Source organism: Amblyraja radiata, chromosome 5, assembly GCF_010909765.2.
Source record: "Amblyraja radiata isolate CabotCenter1 chromosome 5, sAmbRad1.1.pri, whole genome shotgun sequence".
Taxonomy (NCBI): Eukaryota; Metazoa; Chordata; class Chondrichthyes; order Rajiformes; family Rajidae; genus Amblyraja; species Amblyraja radiata.
Window position 1 is genome coordinate 3,901,923 of NC_045960.1, and position 21,553 is coordinate 3,923,475.

General features: G+C 47.1%; 1 protein-coding gene across 1 annotated transcript in view; it reads left to right on the forward strand.

Annotated features, from left to right (window-relative positions):
* Positions 1 to 21,553, forward strand: part of LOC116972889 (dynein heavy chain 8, axonemal-like) — a 574,435-nt gene that overhangs the window by 84,435 nt on the left and 468,447 nt on the right. The window contains exons 13-15 of the mRNA XM_033020476.1: positions 1,224 to 1,370; positions 13,210 to 13,407; positions 17,873 to 17,949. Of these exons, the coding sequence (XP_032876367.1) occupies positions 1,224 to 1,370; positions 13,210 to 13,407; positions 17,873 to 17,949 (422 nt within the window). The remainder of the gene's footprint in view (positions 1 to 1,223; positions 1,371 to 13,209; positions 13,408 to 17,872; positions 17,950 to 21,553) is intronic.

The window sequence follows — 21,553 nt, forward strand, 5'->3', positions numbered from 1 at the left end:
ATGTGGCTGCATAAAACATTATGATTTGGTTGGTTAACCTTGATTGATGGCTACAAGTTTTATTTTGAATTTCTTCCATTTGTTTTACTTAAGTTCTTTCTTGAGTTCATTAAATCTATAAAACTGAGATTTCTTTATTTTGTCCTACGGCTCGCAAAAATGTGCCAAATATATAATGTGGCTCTCATGCTGAAATGTTTGGAGGCCCCTGCCTTAGAGGATTAGTTGCAGGATTCACTGCTGGATTATTGTACACTGACATGCTCTTTAGCCACACAGTCTATATAGCTATTCCAGTTCCGTTTCTGATTAATGGTAACCCTCAGGATATTGATAGTGCAGGATTCAGTGATGCTAATGAATGTCAGGGAGTGATAGCTGAATTTCCTTTAGTTGGATGTCATAATTGCCTGACTTGTATGCATAAATGTTACTGCAGTTATCCTATTGATAGCGCGACAGGCTTGGAAGGCCAAGTGGCCTACTCCTGCTCCTATTTTCTAGCTTTTTATTTGTTTTTGTGAACAAAAGGAAGGTCGTGTATGACTGGGACGAGTTCTAAATTGTTTAGAATCAAATTCCCAGGTTAAAAATGCCTTCACTCTTAAAGGGCCTGTCGCACGGGCATCATTTGCACGTCATTTACGCAACATCATTTACGCGCCAGGACGCAAGACGCGCACGTCGTGACACACACGTGATGCGCGCATGCCGTGCATTAAGCGCGCATGGTGCGTGGTGACGTAGGCAGTGACGCGCGGTCGCGTGCGGTGCCCCAGGATTTTGGGATTCACAAAATGTTCGCGCGCCACCTGCGTGACACGCAAATGATGCCCAAGTGGGACAGGCCCTTCATTGCTCTGAATTTTAATACAATCACAAATGCGCTCCCTCTATGTCTAGTACAAGACTTAAAAGCTAAAGTTTTCTGCTTAGACAGAGAAAAATGACAGGCAGTCTTTAAAATCACAAATGATTTGGATTAATGAGGTGAAATTCTTTGGAATGATACAAGTGTGTAACAGATGATATATTGAAATGTATTACCAAAAGATTACAATTAATACAATGCAAACAAGTTGCTCAGTTCAGTTTAGTTTATTGTCACGCGTGCAGTGAAAAGCTTTTGTTGCATGCTAACTAATCAGCAGAAAGAATACTGCTGATCCAAAGGAGTTAATTTGAAACATGTAATAATCTGTGATGTTTTTATTCTACTTCAGGAATGTAAAAGATTATTGGTGGATTATCGCAAATATTTCCAGAACACCAAGAAAAACACGAGTGAAACAGCACAAGATAATCCTTTTGATGTGTCAGAGATGTACATATTTGGTAAACTTGATGTCTTCTGTAAACGTCTGGCAAAGGTAAAGAAAGCATAAAGTGCCAGATAGTTCTAGATTTATATTCATCTACTTGATAAACTGACATTACCAGGATTTTACTTCAAATGATCCTGTACCTATAACATGGATGAGCAGATTCCTACTCCATATATTAATAGCCATATATTAATTCAATATTCCATAATTGTATTATGGAAGACTAAAATTGAAATCAAAAAGCTTTAAAGAATTACAGATCTCAAAATGGAGTGAGCCTGCAAAGCATTAGCAGCCAACAGGAAAGTGGTGAATATGTTAATAGAACTATGGTAGAGGAATTGCCAATGCATTCCTTCTGATGACATGATAATTGCCCAGATTTCTGAGTTGTGTTTAGGAGCAGGATGGGGCCCAATGTGAGGGTCAGATTATGCAATAAGGATGAAGTTTAATGTAAACTACATATTGTGCCTACCTTGGCAAAAACAGTCAATGGGATTGCTCTGTCATAAACTGTGTGAAAGTGACACTAACATGCAGCATGTGAATCAGGAGAACTCTGCTTTTTGTGTCATTTGCATTGAAGACAAGATATCTTCCGGACTACTGCTTTCTGATATATTTCTTTCTTACTTACCTTTGGTAAGTCTTTTCTGGTTAATTTGGAAGAAGGAATATTTGGAAATTAGGGTCAGTAGCATTAGTAGTCAATTAGAAAACATGAATAGAACCAAAAATCCATAGAACCAAAACAATAGAAAACAAAAAGACGAGAGGTTGCCCACAAAGGGCATATATTATACAAAATGACCAGAGTTACCTAAACCACACTTTCTATTTAATTTCACATTTTAATTTTGTTCATATAACTAGAACAAGAAATGCAACAACAAAAAATAGTGCACGGCATTCTTTCTCATAGTGTCGTTCAATCTGTACATTCACAGTGTTTTTGGTTCTATGCATTTGTAGTGTGAGCACGTTCTATACAGTACCGTTGTCACCCTTGTGGACACCCCTACCCCCCCCCCCCCCCCCCCCCCCCCCCACCCCTCCCTCGCCTCGATCGATATGAAACCTCTGGTGTTTGAGAGGCTTTTACTCGGGGATTAGCCCCTCAATGTGTAGTGGCAGACGGACCTTAGACTGCAGTCCTTCCCTGCATTAGCTGCACCAAGCTCCATTGCATCCCTCAGCACAGACTCCTAAAGCCTAGAAAAGAACAATTGGCAGCATTTCCTTGCAGTCATCTTGTTGTCTTGGAACACCAGCAGGTTTGGGGTAGATCAAAGGACTTATTTCACTGAGTTAATGATCTTTCAGTGGCACTTGATATTTGTCTCGATATGCATCCCTGGGAAAAACTCATTGAAGAAAGAACCCTCTATTAAAGTACTGCTTGAGATCGTTCATGACAAGGACTCTTGTATCCTTTTCCAGCCTGTAGATGGGTTATGCATGCAACCTATAATGTAGCTACCTCATCACCACTAACCACGCCCCATCATATTAGTATAACTGTAGTATCCTCCCTTTGTTCCTCCCACTAGGTCCCAGTACGCCTGAAGGCTGGATGCAGTCAGTGCTGGGACGTGTGTGCCATGTGCTATAATAAACTACCAGTAAAGGTTACAGTGTGTCAGCAATCACTCCTTTACCTGGCGTCAGAAGTTTAAAACTCGCGTTTCCCGTTTACCGGTTTTCATTTATTTTGTCCCCGTTAGTGCCCAGTTTTGGGTTTCCCTTGATATGCCATCCTCATGCCGAAAGCCATCTCCCCTTGTCTTCGACGCTGACATTGCGGAACGATGGTCGACTTTTGTGATGGACGACACTCACTACGTCAATATTGCACACCGGAACGACCCAGCCGCGGTCAAAGCATCACTCTTGCTCAACCTGGCCGGTCCCGACGCAATGAAGAGAGCTCAAGCCTTTGTCTACGAACCAGCGGTCCTGGATGACAACGACCAACCGGTCGAGCCAGCTGAATCGGCCGACGACCCGGTATGTCTTTTGCGCAAATTCGCGGAGATATGCGACCTGCCCTCCAACCGTATACTGGAGCGGGCCAGGTTCTTCTCACGCAAGCAACAGCCGGATGAACCTGTTGAATGCTTCATTGCCGACCTGCGGCACCTTGCCCAGCGGTGCCGATTCGAAACCATGCGCGACCAGCTCACCAGAGACATTCTCGTTACCGGTATGATCGATCAGAAGCTGCGTGCCGACCTGCTGCAACGGCCTGACCTAACCCTGACTCAGGCAATGCATGCGTGCCGCATTGCCGAAGTGGTCAACCCTCCTCATGGACAGAGGGGGTCTGACAACCGAGCCATAAATTTAACTGGTGTTGCTGGACAACGACGGATGAAGGAGAACTTTCGCCCTCCACCGCGGCCCGTTCGTACACCCCGGGACCCAAGATCTAACAAGTGTCCTAACTGCAGCTACGTGCACTCCTCAGAATCACAGTGCCCAGCCCTTGGGAAGACCTGCAATTTCTGCGGGAGAAGAAACCATTTTGCAGCTGCCTGCCGATCCCGTGGGAAAGTGCCCTCAGCTCCCAGACAACTCCTAAACAACCTTCTGCAAGTTGATAGCGAGATGGACTCTCAGCCCTCTGTTGACGCTGCCCCCGACTCTGAGCTCAGCTTTTCCACGGGAGATGTAAGTATTTACACTCTCCTCCACAGCCGATCTCGCCTCCCCGATCCTTCTGTGAACATAACTGTAAACAATAAGTCTTTCTCTGCTAAACTTGACACGGGGGCGAAAGTGAACGTAATGTCAACAAAGCTGTTCCACCAGATAAGGAATAATGAGCTGCTGATTGCCGACCGCTCTGTTTTGCGTGCCTATGGGGGAGAGGAACTAACACCTGTGGGGAGGGCGACTTTCCACTGCGTGCTGCAGGAATCTTCCCAGGACCTGTCTTTCTTCATTCTGGACAGTGACTGTGTGACGTTGCTTAGCAACCGGGCCTGCCAGGATCTTGGGCTGGTGTCGTTTAACCATACGGTCCACGAGGTGCAACCTGTGATGGATCCACTATGTGAGTACCCAGACCTGTTTGACGACAAGCTGGGGAAGCTGCCGGTGGTGTACAAGATCGCGACTGACCCACCTGTGGAGCCTGTGATCCGTCCACCCCACAGAGTGTCTTTTGCCATGAAGGGCAAGGTGGAGAATATGCTTAAGGACATGGTCAACATGGGAGTGCTGGAGGCTGTCAGCGATCCAACCGTATGGGTCTCCACCATGGTCGCCACGTTGAAGAAAGGAAAAAATGAGATACGGGTATGCATTAACCCTAAGGACTTAAATATGGCGATTAAACGGCCCCACTACCCCATGAGGACTGTCGAAGATGTTGCCGCCCAGGTGGGACAAGCTACTGTGTTCTCCGTCCTCGATGCAAGGAGTTCGTTTTGGCAGATACCACTGGACAAACGCTCCACGGACCTGACCACGTTCAGCACGCCCTTCGGCAGGTTTAAGTTTTTACGGATGCCGTTCGGCATCAACTCTGCCAGCGAGGTATTTCAGCGTTCTATGGAACAATTATTTGCAGGTCTGCCCTGCGCGATTATTGTGGATGACATTCTGGTCTATGGGAGGGATGTGGCCGAACATGACCACAACCTCCGGCGGATTTTGGACCGTGCTCGGCAGATAAATTTGAAGCTCAATCGGTCAAAGTGCAAGTTCCGGGTGCCTGAAGTCACATATGTCGGCCACATTTTCACGGCCCAAGGGTTGAAGCCAGACCCGCAAAAGACCAGTGCTATCTCTGAGCTGCCCGCCCCGACATACGTTGTCAGTCTGCAGCGTTTCCTGGGTATGGTGAATTACCTGGGGAAGTTTATCCCCGACCTCAGCGAGTTGAGCGCACCCCTGAGACAGCTCACAAAGAAGGACATTGCCTGGGCATGGTTTCCGCACCACCAGCAGGCATTTGATCTGCTAAAGACGAGGCTGGTCAGCACACCTACACTGAAGTTTTTTGATCTGCTGCGTCCGATCGTGGTCACTTGCGACGCCTCTCGATTTGGACTGGGTGCTGCCTGCCTGCAACCCCACGCTGGTGACTCACTGCTGCCCATCTCCTATGCCTCTCGGACCATGACGGACACAGAGCAGCGCTATGCTCAGATAGAGAAGGAGCTGCTGGCGGTGGTTTTCGCGTGTTCGAAGTTTAAGGACTTCTTATTTGGCACCAGGTTCACCGTTGAGACGGATCACCAGCCACTGGTAACGATACTTAACAAACCAATACACTGCGCTCCTGCCAGGCTACAGCGGATGATGCTGCAGCTACAGCGCTTTGACTTTAAAATCGTATATAAGAGGGGCACCGAGATGCATGTGGCTGATGCACTGTCCCGGGCCCCCCGGACCTCCTGCGACCAGCACCCCTTCGAGCAGTCGGACTTACAGGTACTGAACGTCAACTTCGTCCCTTCTCACCAGCTGCAGTGCTTGGTTGAACATACCGCAAACGACCCCGACCTGCAGCAGCTTGCTGCTGTCATCAAGCGCGGGTGGCCCACCAAGCGGAATTCGTTGCCTGCCAGCGTCCACCCCTATTTTTTGGTCCGCGATGAGTTAGTCCTCCGGGACGGTATTATTATCAAAGGACACAAAGTTGTCATCCCGGAATCGCTGCGTGGCTTGTATTTTGATGCCGCCCACATGGGTCATCCCGGGGCAGATGCCACCATCTCACATGCCCAGGAACAGTACTACTGGCCGGCCATGGCTAAATACATCCAGGCCAGGGTTGATTCCTGTCCGGACTGTCACTCGCTTGCCCCGCATCAGCAAAGACAGCCACTTTTGCAGCAGCCTGCACCTGACATGCCCTGGTCTTCTCTGGCTGCCGACATTTTCGACTGGCGTGGGAAGCAATACCTTGTGCTAGTAGACTCTTACTCGAATTGGTTCGAGGTGGACCTCCTCCCTGCCATCACCTCCGAGATGGTGATCAGCAAGCTTCGCCGCCACTTTGCCACGTTTGGTTCCCCTGTCCGGCTGCAGACAGACAACGGTCGCCAGTTCACCAGCGCCGAGTTTCGAGCATTTGCCACAAAGTGGAACTTTAATCATTTCACTAGCAGCCCGGAGTACCCGCAAAGCAATGGTCTGGCTGAACGGGCGGTCCGCAGCGCTAAGCACCTGCTTGAACAAACCCGCCTCTCGAACGGGGATTTCTATCAGGGTCTCCTGAACCTTCGCAACATTTCCAGAGACAGTACCATGGGATCCCCTGCCCAGCGACTCATGTCCCGAGTTGTCCGCCCTCCGATGCCTATTGCCCAGCAGTCCCTGATGCCTAAAGTCCTGCAGCCTGCTGATGTCCAGAAACGTATTGCCCAGAAGCACGAGATCCAGCGACGATCGCATGATAAATCCTGCCGCCCTCTTTCTCCACTGATGCCTGGACAGGTCGTCCGTTTGCAGACGCCCACCGGCTATTCCCGACTTGCCACCGTCGTCGGGTTTGACAGCGCGCCACGGTCCTACCTCGTGGATTTCGAAGGGATTGTTACCGACGCAGCCGCCAGCACCTGTTGGCGGTTAACGAGCCCAAACCACCTCCTGCGGTTCCGTATACCCCTCCATCGCGTGTCGAGCCTTCCTCCACTAACGTTCCATCTGCTCCCTGCATGCCACGGTCGGTCCTCTTGCCTCGGATAGCCCCCCCTGCTCCTCCGGGTTTTGCTCCCCAGGCTCTGTTGTCCCCTGCAAAATCTTCTCTCTCTCCAACTTCAGCTCGTTCTACCCCTTCATTCTCACCTGGCTCTCCTGTGTCTCTCCGTTCCCCCTTCAAGCTGGGTTCCCCACCCATCTTCTCTCCTCCTCCTGTTTCTGTTCCTGTCCCTCCTCCTATTCTTTCGGGTGGGGAGGGTGAAGGTGCTGTGCGCACTCGCTCGGGTCGGATTGTAAAACCTCCGGCTCGCTACGGAGAGTATGCTTAGCTTTGCAGGTACTGTATAATAAACCTGCTACTGTAGTAACTTGTTTGAATTGTAAGGGAAAGGATGTAGATGGGTTATGCATGCAACCTATAATGTAGCTACCTCATCACCACTAACCACGCCCCATCATATTAGTATAACTGTAGTATCCTCCCTTTGTTCCTCCCACTAGGTCCCAGTACGCCTGAAGGCTGGATGCAGTCAGTGCTGGGACGTGTGTGCCATGTGCTATAATAAACTACCAGTAAAGGTTACAGTGTGTCAGCAATCACTCCTTTACACAGCCTTTCTTTCCAAATGCCTGCAATGAGGTGGGTGATCATCCCATCCTCATCTGCCATCACTGGGGCAGCTTATATTGGCCCCTTTTAACACCAGCAAAGCAAAGTCTTGTGCTTGTTGGTGAAATCTGGTGGAGATATTCTGCCAATTGGTTTTGACAGTGTTTGGGAACTACTTCGCAGGAGCTATAATGTCCTTCTCCTGCGGGGCCCGCAGGATGTTCCATGTTGACCATTACCTGATGAAAGATAGACACAAAAAGCTGGAGTAACTCAGTGGGTCAGGCAGCATCTCTGCAGAGAAGGACTGGGTGACGTTTCGGGTGGAGACAGTCTGAAGAAGGGTCTCGACCTGAAACGTCACCCATTCCTTCTATCCAGAGATACTGCCTGTCCCGCTGAGTTACTCCAGCTTTTTGTGTCTATCTTTGGTTTAAACCAGCATCTGCAGTTCCTTCCTACACATTACCTGATTGACTTGTGATCAAATGTATTTTTTGGAAAGAGCTTTTACATGAAGGACAGAGAGTGCGGCAATAACCATTTGTCAGAGATTTTCCTGCTGGGTACTGAAGAATATTCTGTCCAGACCCTGTGCTTTGAGGTTAATTGTTGAAGATATCTGCAGCTTTTCTGCTAGAGGTCTTGCTAGCATGCTTTGCAGTGGCTGTTATAGTTACCGGAACTCTAAACATCTTTGCCACAAGGTGCTACAGGTACCTGGTGTGGGAATAATTATCTGCAAATCAAAACATAGAATATACGATAGAACACATGTCCTATTGCCAAAGATCAGCTTCTGTAGATCACAACAAAACAAGAGCTCAGCTTCAGATTGACACTACAAACTGGAGTAACCCAGTGGGCCAGGCAGCATCTCTGGACAAAAGGAATGGGTGACATTTCGGGTCGAGACCCCTCTTCAGACCTCTGGTCCAGACCCTGGGGCCACCGTTGCTGCTTCCACTGACCCGTATCTTTACTCCAGCCCCCCCCCCCCCCCGGGCCTCCACCAGTCACCCCGCCGACCCTCACCTCTCCACCGCCTACCAGCGGCCTGGAGCCGTCACCTCACCCGAGTTCCAGGCTCATCACCAGGCCCACAGCGTCCAAGCTGCAGACTCCAATACCACGTGGCTTGACTCTCCTGGGTCCTGCTTCCATCCCTCCCTCCCCCCCCCCTAACTGGGAACCTCAATAATGATTCCACTCTTTTAACCAGGTTACCCTGACCACCCCCCCAGCCAAACTACTTCTCATGCCCCCCCTCCTCTCTGAAGCCCCATCATCTCCCCACAGCACCTTGCCTCAACATCCATCCACTCCCTTTCCCTCCTCTGACCCTAACCCCCACTCTTATCGTGCCTTAACCATCCCCCCCTGACCTCCCCCTTTCCAATTCGGTACGGTCTGTCCTCAACCCCCACCTCAACGCGTTCTGGGTCTGCCACGATGTAGACCTTTTCTTCCGTCACCTCCACCTCCGTGCCTTTCCCTTTGGGAAGGAGTCCTCACCACCCAGTGATGACCCCTTCTCCACCGGTCTCCCTGCTCTTGGACTCCCCGGACAGCTCTCTACCCTCTTTCGATCTCTTCATTTCTAACTACTGATATGACATTAACCGTCTCAACTCTTTCACTCCCCTTACATACTCTAACCTATCCCCCGCCTGCTGCTCACTCTGCAGCAACCCCAACATAATCTAACCCCCTGACAAGGGAGGTGCTGTGCTAGTCTGGCGAGTTGACCTCGACCGCACTGAGGCCAGGCGTCAACTCTCAGACACCTCCAATGTATCCTGGGATACATCTGCCCCCCACAGATGAGGACCAGGCCATCATTTCACAGACTATTTCCGATTTTATCACTTCTAGCTGTCTTCCCACCACAGCCTCCAGCTCAAGTCTGAAGAAGGGTCTTGATCTGAAACGTCACCTATTCCTTTTCTCCAGAGATGCTGCCTGACCCGCTAAGTTACTCCCTTTTGGATCTATCCGGTTTAAACCAACATCTGCAGTTACTTCCGACACATTTCATCTGTTCCACCTTCTCAAGGTGAGCCTACTTTGAAGAAGTTGTCCTCCTCTCTCCGACAAGAGTTCTGCATCATCCTCTTTCGCTGCCCCCCCTCATCCTCCTGCTCGCCAGCTCTATGACCATGTTTGAACCCAAACACGTCACCACAGCCACGTGTGTTTTCTCGGTGCTTGCCTGCGCCGCCATCTTCCACCTTGGGGATTCTATCTCTGCTTCCAGACATCCCAGTTCAGACCCAACCTGGATTACAGGTACCGACAGTTGATCTGCCGCTTTTAGCAGCAGTTCTCCTTCCGTGCCCTGCGTTCTACACTGGCTGCGATGAACCGGCACCCGCAGGCCCTTGCTCTGACTCTCCCGCAGCTCCGGGCCTCAATCACCAACACCTGTAATGGACCCCAACTAACTCAACGCCAGATCCACGCCCTCAACAAACGCTTCCTCGTCTACCTGGACACTACAAGGATCACAAGCTTGCCCGCCTCCACTGACACTTCTCAATCCGATCGCCCGCTGGCCCCGGGCTCCACTGCTGGACCGCACTGCCTGCCTGAACACCATGAGGCCAAGACCCGCGACGCCATTGCCACCATGAGGAGCAGCACCAACATCCACCGCTTCTCCAACACTCATCGCCTTCCTGGTCAAATTGGATTGATTAGTAGGACTGGATGTTACAATCCCTAAGGATTTTCACTACAATTGACATTTGATATTCTTGGGGATGACCACTAGGTGATTTTGCTACCAATCAGACACATCTTCAGTTGTGTACCTCAACGTCACTGGGTGTTTCGGCCTTTTATCACAAGACACCCTCAGTTGAGGCAGGCCCACCGCAGGGTGATCAGACCTGGGTGTGTGTCTTATGGTTAGCCTCTAGATGGTCACGTGGCAGCCCAGACAGCATCTTTTCTCTTCAGCCACAGCCAGAGACTGCTCCATTCGTCTTTTTTCCTTCCATCTTCCTATCTACCACTGACTGTGGCTGGTTGGGCTCTGGGCTCGTGTCCGTTGGTGGGACAGTACTTGGTTGAGCTTCGCCTGGGTGCTGATACCCTGTGGACTGTGGTGGTTATCTTGCCACTGTGCTTCACTCGACTGATTTGGCCTACCTCTTAGAAAGTAATGGTCAATGCGAGGCCCCTCACCAAGCTCTCTCAGGCACTTTTCCCTGCCCTGGTAGATCTGGAGACCCTTCTCTGATGTTATCTTTTCCCAGCAACAGATGCAGCTTCGTAGCTTATGTCCTGCGGGTGCTGCTGCTCTGTCAATTGCTGTGCTAGTTGTCTTATTCATAGTCGATTCCTTCTGTAGCAATATATGGGTGGATCCAAACACTGATTAGCGATGGATCCTGCTGGCATGAGGAGCTAGCCCATGCCAGCCCCAGTGGGGGTCTATTCCCTCCGGTCAGCAGTCTCTCCAGGCCATCACTAGGTCTTTCCCTGGTTGTCAGCTGCCCTTTCGCAGCGGTCACTGGTTTGATCCAGATGTTCAGATTGATTAGTAGGACTGGATGTTATAATCCCTAAGGATTTTCACTACAATTGACATTTGGTATTCTTGGGAATGACCACTAGGTGATTTTGCTACCAATCAGACACATCTTCAGTTGTGTACCTCAACGTCACTGGGAGTTTCGGCCTTTTATCACAAGACACCCTCAGTCGAGGCAGGCCCACCGCAGGGTGATCAGACCTGGGTGTGTGTCTTATGGTTAGCCTCAAGGTCACGTGGCAGCCCAGACAGCATCTTTTCTCTTCAGTCACAACCGGTGACTGCTCCATTCGGTTAGTTGGCTTGTAGGCGACGCAGCCTTTCGGTTAGTTGGCGTTTCAGCAGAGCGGCCTTTCGGTGAGTTTGATTTTAGGCGACGCAGCCTTTCGGTTAGTTGGCTTTTAGGCGTCCAGCCCTTTTGGTTAGTTGGCATTTCGGCTTCGTTTCCGTTCGGTTATTTGGCTTCCACTTCTTTGCTTCGGCTTCTCGTCCTTCTACGCCACGTCTGGGCACCGTTATAGCAGAATTGTAGCAGAACTACCTCTAATCTATATACTTCAGTAATAAGTTTCTCAGTGTGTCGTGCCAAACATAAATATTCATGCACAGAAGGTCCATCCTTAAACTGTGTCATTTAATCTGCATTGTCTACTTACTACCAAAATGCATATTCATTACTTTCAGTATTCCATCTGTTGCTTATTTGGTCATTAAGTCCCCTGCCATTTATTATGCAGATAGTCCTCTCTGATATCTATTCCCTGTTTTTAGCCTGAAACTTAGTGGATTTAAACTAGCCATGATTCATAGAGCATATTTTGAATTATATAAAACTACAACTAAGGTGAAATACAACACTAAATAATGTAACATAAAATATACCGAAATGTGGGATTAGATGGTAGGAAATACTACACATTATAGTGAAGTATACACCACGACAGCCTTCCTACTCTAACAGTCTTCATCAACATTTAACTCTTGACTGTAACAATATCCTCGTCTTCCAATTAATTAACTGTAATACTAGTTCTGGATGCAACTGGCCATTAATCAAAGTAATTGATTAATGTACAAGTTGATCACAGTTTATATAGTGATACAGTGTCTAAACAGGCCCTTCGGCCCAACTTGCCCACACTGGCCAACATGTCCCAGCTACACCAGTCCCACCTGCCCACGTTTGGTCCATACCCCTCTAAACCTGTCATATCCATGTACCTGTCTAACTGTTTCTTAAACGTTGGGATAGTTCCTGCCTCAACTACCTCCTCTGGCAGCTTGATCTTCGGTTTCCTCTCACACTCCAAAACGCCACATTCCGAAGACGTACAGCTTTGTAGGTTAGTTGGCTTGGTATAAGTGTAAATTGTCCCTAGTGTGTGTAGGGTGGTGCTAGTGTACGGGGATCACTGGTCGGTGCGGACTCGGTGGGCCAAAGGGCCTGTGTACACGCTGTATCTCTAAACTAAACTAAACTTAAAATAGAGAGAAGCTGTGACATGTAGATTTTAATTTTGCACAGTAAGTTGTTTGCACTTTACCAGGACAGAGGTGCAGGTGGATGTAGATGCATTATTTGATGAAGAGGTGGATTAGTATCTGAAAGGAAAGAATTTGCAGGCCTATGGGGAAAGAACAGGGAGGGGACTATCTGGCTGCTATTAAATAGATGGATTCAAGACATAGAGGAATCTTGAATGAATGTTGTCTAGTGAGATTGGTATTCATAGGCATTAAAGTTGGCTTAGATGTGATGGGCCTGTTCCTGTGCCATACAACTCTGTGACTCAGTGGGTCAAATTGCCTCCTTTAATTCTGTAGCTATTCTGTTTTTTTTCTGAAGTACTTGAATGCAATAAATAAATTGAAAGGTTCCGGACGGAGAGAGTGCAGGAGAGTGGGATTTGTTGGATTATGCATGTTGTGAATTGGCACTAGCCTCCTTTTCTGTCATTCTATGAATTTTCATTTTCAAAATAATCTCAAATGTTGCCTTTAATAATAATAATAGATAATAGATAATTTTAGTTTAATGAACAGTTCTGGAGAGGGTATTAACTACTTCACTGAAATTGCAGATCACTGAAATGGTTGATGCAGTGAAGACCTTTACAGCATTGCAGAACTGCACAATTGAAGGAATAGAGATATTGGGAATAAAATTCAACAATATCCGTCTGAACCTGAAAAAGTGCAATTATGATATTTTGGACCCTCGTAAGAAGGAGTTTAATGCAGACTATGCGGTATTTATGAAGCAAATGTCTGATTTGGAGGTAATTGAATACATACTCTATTGTGAGAGAATGCCATTTTTGCCTTGATAAGTTAAATTCACTCTCATCTATTTATTTATTTATGTTTCCTGCCTTATTTGCCTTTCTTTCTTTGGTGACTAACACTTCCTAAGAACTCTCATATAGTTAAGAATACAAAATAGTTGGGTTACAAAGCTTGATTTTACAGATCAAAAATTGGTATGATTTAGCAAGTTTTCCTGGATGAGAAATCTCTTCAGGAAGGGGATTGTCATTCAGTGAACTATGGATTATCAGTCATTGAGTACATTCTAGATCGATAAATGAAAGGTCATCAATTTGAAACAGTAATCTGATTTTTTTTCTGCAGATGTCTGATCTGAACATTTCTCGTACATTAAAAAGAAGAGGGTAGCTAGGGATGAGGGTAGGACCACTCAAGAACAATACAATATGACACGATACAAATTTATTTATCTTGGAGGGAAATCGGTCTGCCGACAGTCAAGAGATACAGTTACAAGGCATTGGAAGTTTCAAATATTGACAAGTGTTGTGGAATTACAAAGCATTGAAGCAAAGGAGGGGAGTTTATGTCCAGAGCAGAGTTTGCATGAATACCTAGGCAAATAGGAACTTTCACCAAGGAGAAGGCAAGGAGGATGGTGGGACCTGAGAGGGGTCTATTCAAGTGCATTTTAATTTGAAGAAGGAGGAATTTGGGATCTTTTCACAACATGAAAGTATTAAGAATTAAAAGTAACACTAGCTAATGTGCAGATGACACAAAGGTGGGTGGCATCGTACACTGTGAGGAGGATGCTATGAGGATGCAGGGTGATTGGACAGGTTGGGTTGATGCATGGCAGATGCAGTATAATGTGGATAAATGTGAGGTTATCCACTTTGGTGGCAAGAACAGGAAGGCAGTTTATTTTCTGAATGGTGTCAGGTTAGGAAAAGGGGAAGTACAAAGAGACCTGGGTGTCCTTGTGCATCAGCCACGGAAAGTAAGCATGCAGGTACAGCAGGCAGTGAAGAAAGCTAATGGCATGTTGGCCTTCATAATGAGAGGAGTTGACTATAGGAGCAAAGAGGTCCTTCTGCCAGGGCCCTGGTGAGAGCACACCTGAAGTATTGTGTGCAGTTTTGGTCTCCTGATATGAGGAAGGACATTCTTGCTATTGAGGGAGTGCAGCGTAGGTTCACGAGGTTAATTTCTGGGAAAGCGGGACTGACATGTGCTGAGAGAATGGAGCAGCTGGGCTTGTATTCACTTGAATTTAGAAGGATGAGAGGGTATCTTATAGAAACATATAAAATTATTAAGGGATTGGACACGCTAGATGCAGGAAACATGTTCCCAATGTTGGGGGAGTCCAGAACCAGGGGCCACAGTTTAAGAATAAGGGGTAGGCCATTTAGAACTGAGATGAGGAAAAACTTTTTCACACAGAGAGTTGTGAATTTGTGGAATTCTCTGCCACAGAAAGCAGTGGAGGCCAATTCACTGGACGCATTTAAAAAAAGGGTTAGATCGAGCTCTTAGGGCTTGACAGAAATATTTATATCCTTTATATCTATATTTATACCTGGGTTCGATCCGGACAATGGGCAAAGTCAGTAAGGAGTCTGTACGTTCTCCAAGTGAGCGCATGGGTTTTCATCCCACACCCTTATGCCCCTGTCCCAACCTGAACGGAAACCTTTGGAGACTTTGCGCCCCACCCAAGGTTTCCGTGCAGTTCCCGGAGGTTTTTGTCAGTCTCCCTAATGGTCGAAAGTGGTTTCCGCTTCTTTTATGTTCCGGCGATTATTTCAAAAAATTCAAAACCGGCCGCGACTAAAAATAGGTTGCCGTTTTAAAAATTGGTAATTTTTTAGTCGAAGCCGGTTGCGATGCTAGTTGAAGGTGGTTGCCACGGGGTGCAGGTAGTGGAAGGTAAGACCTCCCTGGTGGAATAAAACTGGGTGAAAAAAATGTTAATATTAACATAAGCATGTGACTTGGCGGCGCGACTCACCCGTTGCAGCGGCCCCTACAGCCTGTCTGTCTTTTTTTTATTTTTTGTCTAGTTAAATGTAGTGTTGGTGTTTTTTTAATACTGGTTTTAAATGTGTATATGTGGGGGGCGGGGGGGAGGGGGAAACTGTTTAAAATCTCTTCCCTGTCCGGGAGACCCGACCTTTTCCCTGTCGGGTCTCCGTTGTCGTTGGGGCCTAGCACCGTGGAGCGGCTTCCAACCTGAACGACCCGGGGGCTCGGGAGACTGCGGAGCTGCGGACTACTCACCATCGTGGGGCTGGCCGGCCTCGGAGCGTGGGGAGCGGTGGTGACTCGCTGCTGCGGCTCGACTCCTGGGGCTCGGAGGCTCCAGCAACGCAGCCGCAGGTCCGGTGGACTGGGACATCGGGAGCTTGCGGGTCCGGGGGGAGAGACTGCTTCCCGGGGCTCCCGCAACGCTACTTCTCCAGCCCGTGTCGCGGGGTTGGAACGACCCGGAGCGGGGACGTACATCGCCCGGCACGGCTTCTTGGCCGTGGGACATTCCAGCGCCCGCCGGGGGCTCCAACATTGTGACTTTTAGACCGGGAGCGGGGCCGTAAATCACCCGGCACGGCCTAAAATGGCCGTGGGACTTAGCATCGCCCGCCTGGGGCTTGGACATCGGGAGAGAAATGGAGAACAGGGGAGAGAAAAGACTTTGCCTTCCATCACAGTGGGTTCACTGTGATGGATGTTTGTGTGAATTAAATTGTGTGTATGTCTGTAGGAAATTGTCTTTGTTTGTATGGCTGTGGAAACGGAATTTCGTTTGAGCCTCACTGAGGCTCAAATGACAATAAATGGTATTGTATTGTATTGACATCTGTCACTCCTGGGTGTGCTCAATCTGCAGAGTTTGCAAAAGCCTCCCAGGTTTAGAAAAAAATCATTCAGAACCATGAGAGCGGGGAAGGAACTAGTTAGGTGGATGTTACTAAAAGTACATCTCCTGCTGTCAGCAGCAGCCCTTTTGCTTCATCAGCCTTTCAAGAAAGGCAGAAGGGAAAGCACAAGGGTGCTTTCACTGCTAAAAGAACTCTGCAACGGAGCGGAACGTGGGCCTTTTTTTCATCCATTTCAGTAACCCGACCCGACCCGACCCGACTCGCAGTGTAATCAACATTGCGGGGGAACAGTTTGTGTTAATAAATTAAAATTCTGAAAATGAGGAGAAGATTTTTCCCAAATAACGTTGATTTTTACGAGGATGTTTCCGTAACCGGCTTCCATCTCCGCACTAGCATCCTATGGGATCTTTGGTGCGGAGACGGAAGCCGGTTACGGAAATGGGGCCTTAAATTACCCATGAATATGCCCATGACCGTACTACGTCTTTTTCGTCGAGTGGTCTATCTAGCTTGCTATAGGATCTTTGCTATTTTCTATGTTTTTATGTTTCTATAGGCAAAATATGCATAGTGCACAGACAAAGGGTCCAATGAAGTCCCAATGGTCCCTCTTTGGTCACGGCGACCCCCCCTACGCCAGGTCCCTCTTTCTTCTCGGTGGCCCCCGTACGTCAGGTCCATCTTTGTTCACTCTGCGGGGCATCCTCGACTGCCGTCCGGCACCCACCGTGAGCCCGTCTGACCTCCAGCACCCACCATGAGCCCGTCCAATGTTTCAAGTCGGGACCCTTCCGAAATTAGAAAGTTATGCTGGCAGCTGGATAAAAACCTGGGTAGACCACATTTACAGAACTGGGAGCAGTTCGAGTTGTTGTATTGCAGGAAGGATGCAGCAACTTTGAACCAAAGATCCTATAGCGGAGCAAGGTAGACCACTCCTTCTAAATGCAATGGGCTGATGTGTAGTACGCAACGGAGCGGAACGTGGGCCTTCTTTTCATCCATTTCAGTAACCCGACCCGACTCGCAGTGTAATCAACATTGCGGGGGAACAGTTTGTGTTAATAAATTATAATTCTGAAAATGAGGAGAAGATTTTTACCAAAGAACTTTTATTTTTACGAGGATGTTTCTGTAACCGGCTTCCGTCTCCGCTCTAGTATCTTTGCTCCGCTATGGGATCTTTAGTGCGGAGACGGAAGCCAGTTGAAATGGGGCCGAACATTAACCATGAATGTGCCCATGACCGTACTAGGTCTTTTCCGTTGAGTGATCTATCTTGTTTGCTGTAGAATCTTTACTTTGAGCAGGGAGTAAAAGAGGTTTACCACAATGTTACCCGGATTGGAATGTGTTAACGATAAGGAGAGGTTAGACAACCTTGGATTGGGACTGAGAAGAGAAATATTTACACAATTTTAAAATAAATTTGGAGGGATTAACAATAAATAAAAAAGCATAACAATAAATAAAAAAGCATACCAACATAAAAAGCTTAACAATACATAAAATAGCTCTAAAAATGCTTTGTAAAAATAATTAAAGTGAAAATCATTAGAATTGAATTTCTTGTTTTTTAACATTGCAGAGCATGACTGATGATTTCATGAATAGCTGTTTTACTAAAATTATTTCTTCACAACATGCTCTACACCTGTTGAATCGGTAGGTTTTCAAAAGTTTTATCAGCAGTAATTAACATAGGATTACATTTACATTTACGGATCATGTTATGAAATTTAAGTTTTATACAACACAGGGATTTAAAGGTTTTTATGTTTATCTGTTTTCCGCAAAGAAAATAAACTAAAATAGAGGTTGTGTAGGCTGGACTCTATTCCTTGGAGCGCAGGCGGATGTGGGGTGATCTTATAGACGTGTATAAAATCATGAGAGGAATAGATCGGGTAGATGCAAGTGAATCGAGGACCAGAGGACATAGGTTTAAGGTGAAGGGGAAAAGATTTAGTAGGAACCTGAGGCGTAACTTTTTCCCACAAAGGGTGGTGGGTGTATGGAACAGGCTGCCAGAGGAGGTAGTTGTGGCTGGGACTAACCCAACATTTAAGAAACAGTTAGACAGGTACATGGATAGGACAGGTTTAGAGGGATATGGACCAAATTCGGGCAGGTGGGACTAGTGTAACTTGGGCCAAAGGGCTTGTTTCCACACTGTATCACTTTACCACTCTATTTAGCAACACAAGAGAAAATTCTGATTGTTTAGATGCCATAGTTGCTGATTAATCTGACTATGTTACATATTGTGTTTGTCATTGTTAATGCAATTGCCACAAGAGTAATTCACGCTCTAAATGAATGCACAATGCATGAAGGTACTTGTGGCCTTGATGGGATTGACATTAACAATAGCACATGGAATATGCAAAGTAGGCAGATTAAAACTTTATTCAAAAAGCAATGTTGTTTTGACATTATTTCTGCCAAAATGTACTTTAAGAATGCATGTCACTCCATGAATTCAAATGGTGTAAAGAATTCTATGTTAGAAGATGGCAGAAACCAAAGATCTTAGAGCAGACCTTTGGTAGAAACCACCCTACCACACACATGTCTCCATATATCCATCATATTTAAATGTACATTGTTTCGAGTTTTGTCGCTGATTCTTTCATATGTTAGAGAAAAACGTTTTTTTCCAAGCTTCATTGTAATTTTTTCCCAGAATATTTAAAAGACCAGTCGGTTAGGTATTAATCCGAAACACACTGATCTGTTCTGTATTTATGCCTACAATATGCTGGTGTTCTGCAGCAAGCAAGAATGTCATTGTCCTATCTGGGACACATGACAATAAACTCTCTTGACTTGACTTGACTTGAGATTTAGATGGTGGTGTCCTGGCATTTGTACTGCTGCTAATTTCTATTGGGAAGAGTTAAGACCCTCTCTTGTTGGAGTTAGGATTGCCTGGTTATTAAAATTCATCTAAGGAGTTGCATTTTTAAATAGCCATTTTTAGTTATTCTGATCTCACAATTGCAGGAATTGTTGATGAAGAATTGTTGATAAAGATGCTTTCCTGAGTATGCCCTTAGAATATCCTGGGCTGGGTTAATTAATCTTGAATATCACAGCCATCTGCTTTTATATGGGTTATGACTACAATCTATTTTCCTTGATTCCCATTAACTTGAGTTTCATGGAACTCGATGCCATTTATCGAGCTATCTTGGAGCGAGGGCAGTCATTTTAACTTTGCTTATGGCATTGGTATTGGTACTGGTTTATTGTTATCACTTGTACCAATATACAGTGAAAAACCTTGTTAGGTTTTATCCAGTCAGATCAGACTGTACATGAGTACAATAAAGGTCTCACTAAGGAAGACACAAACTATCTCCCTGATGTACTAGTGGCCAGAGGATCTGGGGTGACAGAGGAACTGAAGGAGATTCACATTAGGCAGGAAATGGTGCTGGGTAGATTGATGGGACTGAAGCACACCTCAAAAGTTTCCTACCCCCCACACTGGATCCCTATCAGTTTGCCTACCGCAAGAACAGGAGTACGGAGGATGGCATCTCAACTGCACTTCACTCCGCCCTCTCCCACCTCGACAACAGAGACACTTACGTAAGAATGCTGTTCATCGATTACAGCTCAGCATTCAACACCATTATACCATCAAAACTGATCACCAAACTCGGTAACCTGGGCATCGACCCCTCCCTCTGCAACTGGACACTGGACTTTCTAACCAACAGACCACAGTCTGTTAGGTTAGACAAGCACACCTCTTCAACCCTCACCCTGAACACCGGCGTTCCACAGGGCTATGTGCTGAGCCCCCTCCTCTACTCCCTCTTCACCTATGACTGCACACCTGTACATGGTACTAACACCATCATCAAGTATGCAGATGATACAACGGTGATTGGCCTCATCAGCGACAACGATGAGTCGGCCTACAGGGAGGAGGTCCAGCACTTAGCAGCATGGTGCGCTGACAACAACCTGGCCCTTAACTCCAAGAAGACCAAGGAGCTCATTGTAGACTTCAGGAAGTCCAGGGGCGGCACGCACACCCCCATCCACATTAACAGGACGGAGGTGGAACGTGTTTCTAGCTTCAGGTTCCTGGGAGTCAACATCTCCGATGACCTCTCTTGGACCCACAATACCTCAACTCTGATCAAGAAGGCTCACCAGCGTCTCTTCTTCCTGAGGAGACTGAAGAAGGTCCATCTGTCTCCTCAGATCCTGGTGAACTTTTACCGCTGCACCATCGAGAGCATCCTTACCAACTGCATCACAGTATGGTATGGCAACTGCTCTGTCTCCGACCGGAAGGCATTGCAGAGGGTGGTGAAAATTGCCCAACGCATCACCGGTTCCTCGCTCCCCTCCATTGAGTCTGTCCAGTTTGTCTGCGGAGGGCGCTCAGCATCGCCAAGGACTGCTCTCACCCCAACCATGGACTGTTTACCCTCCTACCATCCAGGAGGCGCTACAGGTCTCTCCGTTGCCGGACCAGCAGGTCCAGGAACAGCTTCTTCCCTGCGGCTGTCACTCTACTCAACAACGTACCTCGGTGACTGCCAATCACCCCCCCCCCCCCCGGACACTTATTATTATTTATTCAAATCATTTGCTATGTCGCTCTTCCAGGGAGATGCTAAATGCATTTCGTTGTCTCTGTACTGTACACTGACAATGACAATTAAAATTGAATCTGAATCTGAATCTGATAAATCCCCAGGGCCTGATGGTCTGCATCCCAGGGTACTGAATGAAGTGGCTCTAGAAATTGTGGACGCATTGGAGATCATTTTCCAATTTTCTATAGATTCAGGATCAGTTCCTGTGGATTGGAAGGTAGCTAATGTTATCCCACTTTTTAAGAAAGGGGGAGAGACAAAACAGGGAATTATAGACCAGCTAACCTGACATCGGTGGTGGGGAAGATGCTGGAGTCCATTTTAAAAGATGAAATAGCGGCACATTTGGATAGCACACGATCGGTCCGAGTCAGCATGGATTTATGAAGGGGAAATCATGCTTGACTAATCTTCTGGAATTTTTTGTGGATGTAACTAGGAAAATGAACAAGGGAGACCCAGTGGATGTGGTGTACCTGGACTTTCAGAAAGCATTTGATAAGGTACCACATAGGAGATTAGTGGGCAAAATTAGAGTACATGGTATTGGGGGTAGGGCACTGACAAATTGGTTGGCAGACAGGAAACAAAGAGTAGGGATTAACGGGTCCCTTTCAGAATGGCAGGCAGTGACTAGTGGGGTACCA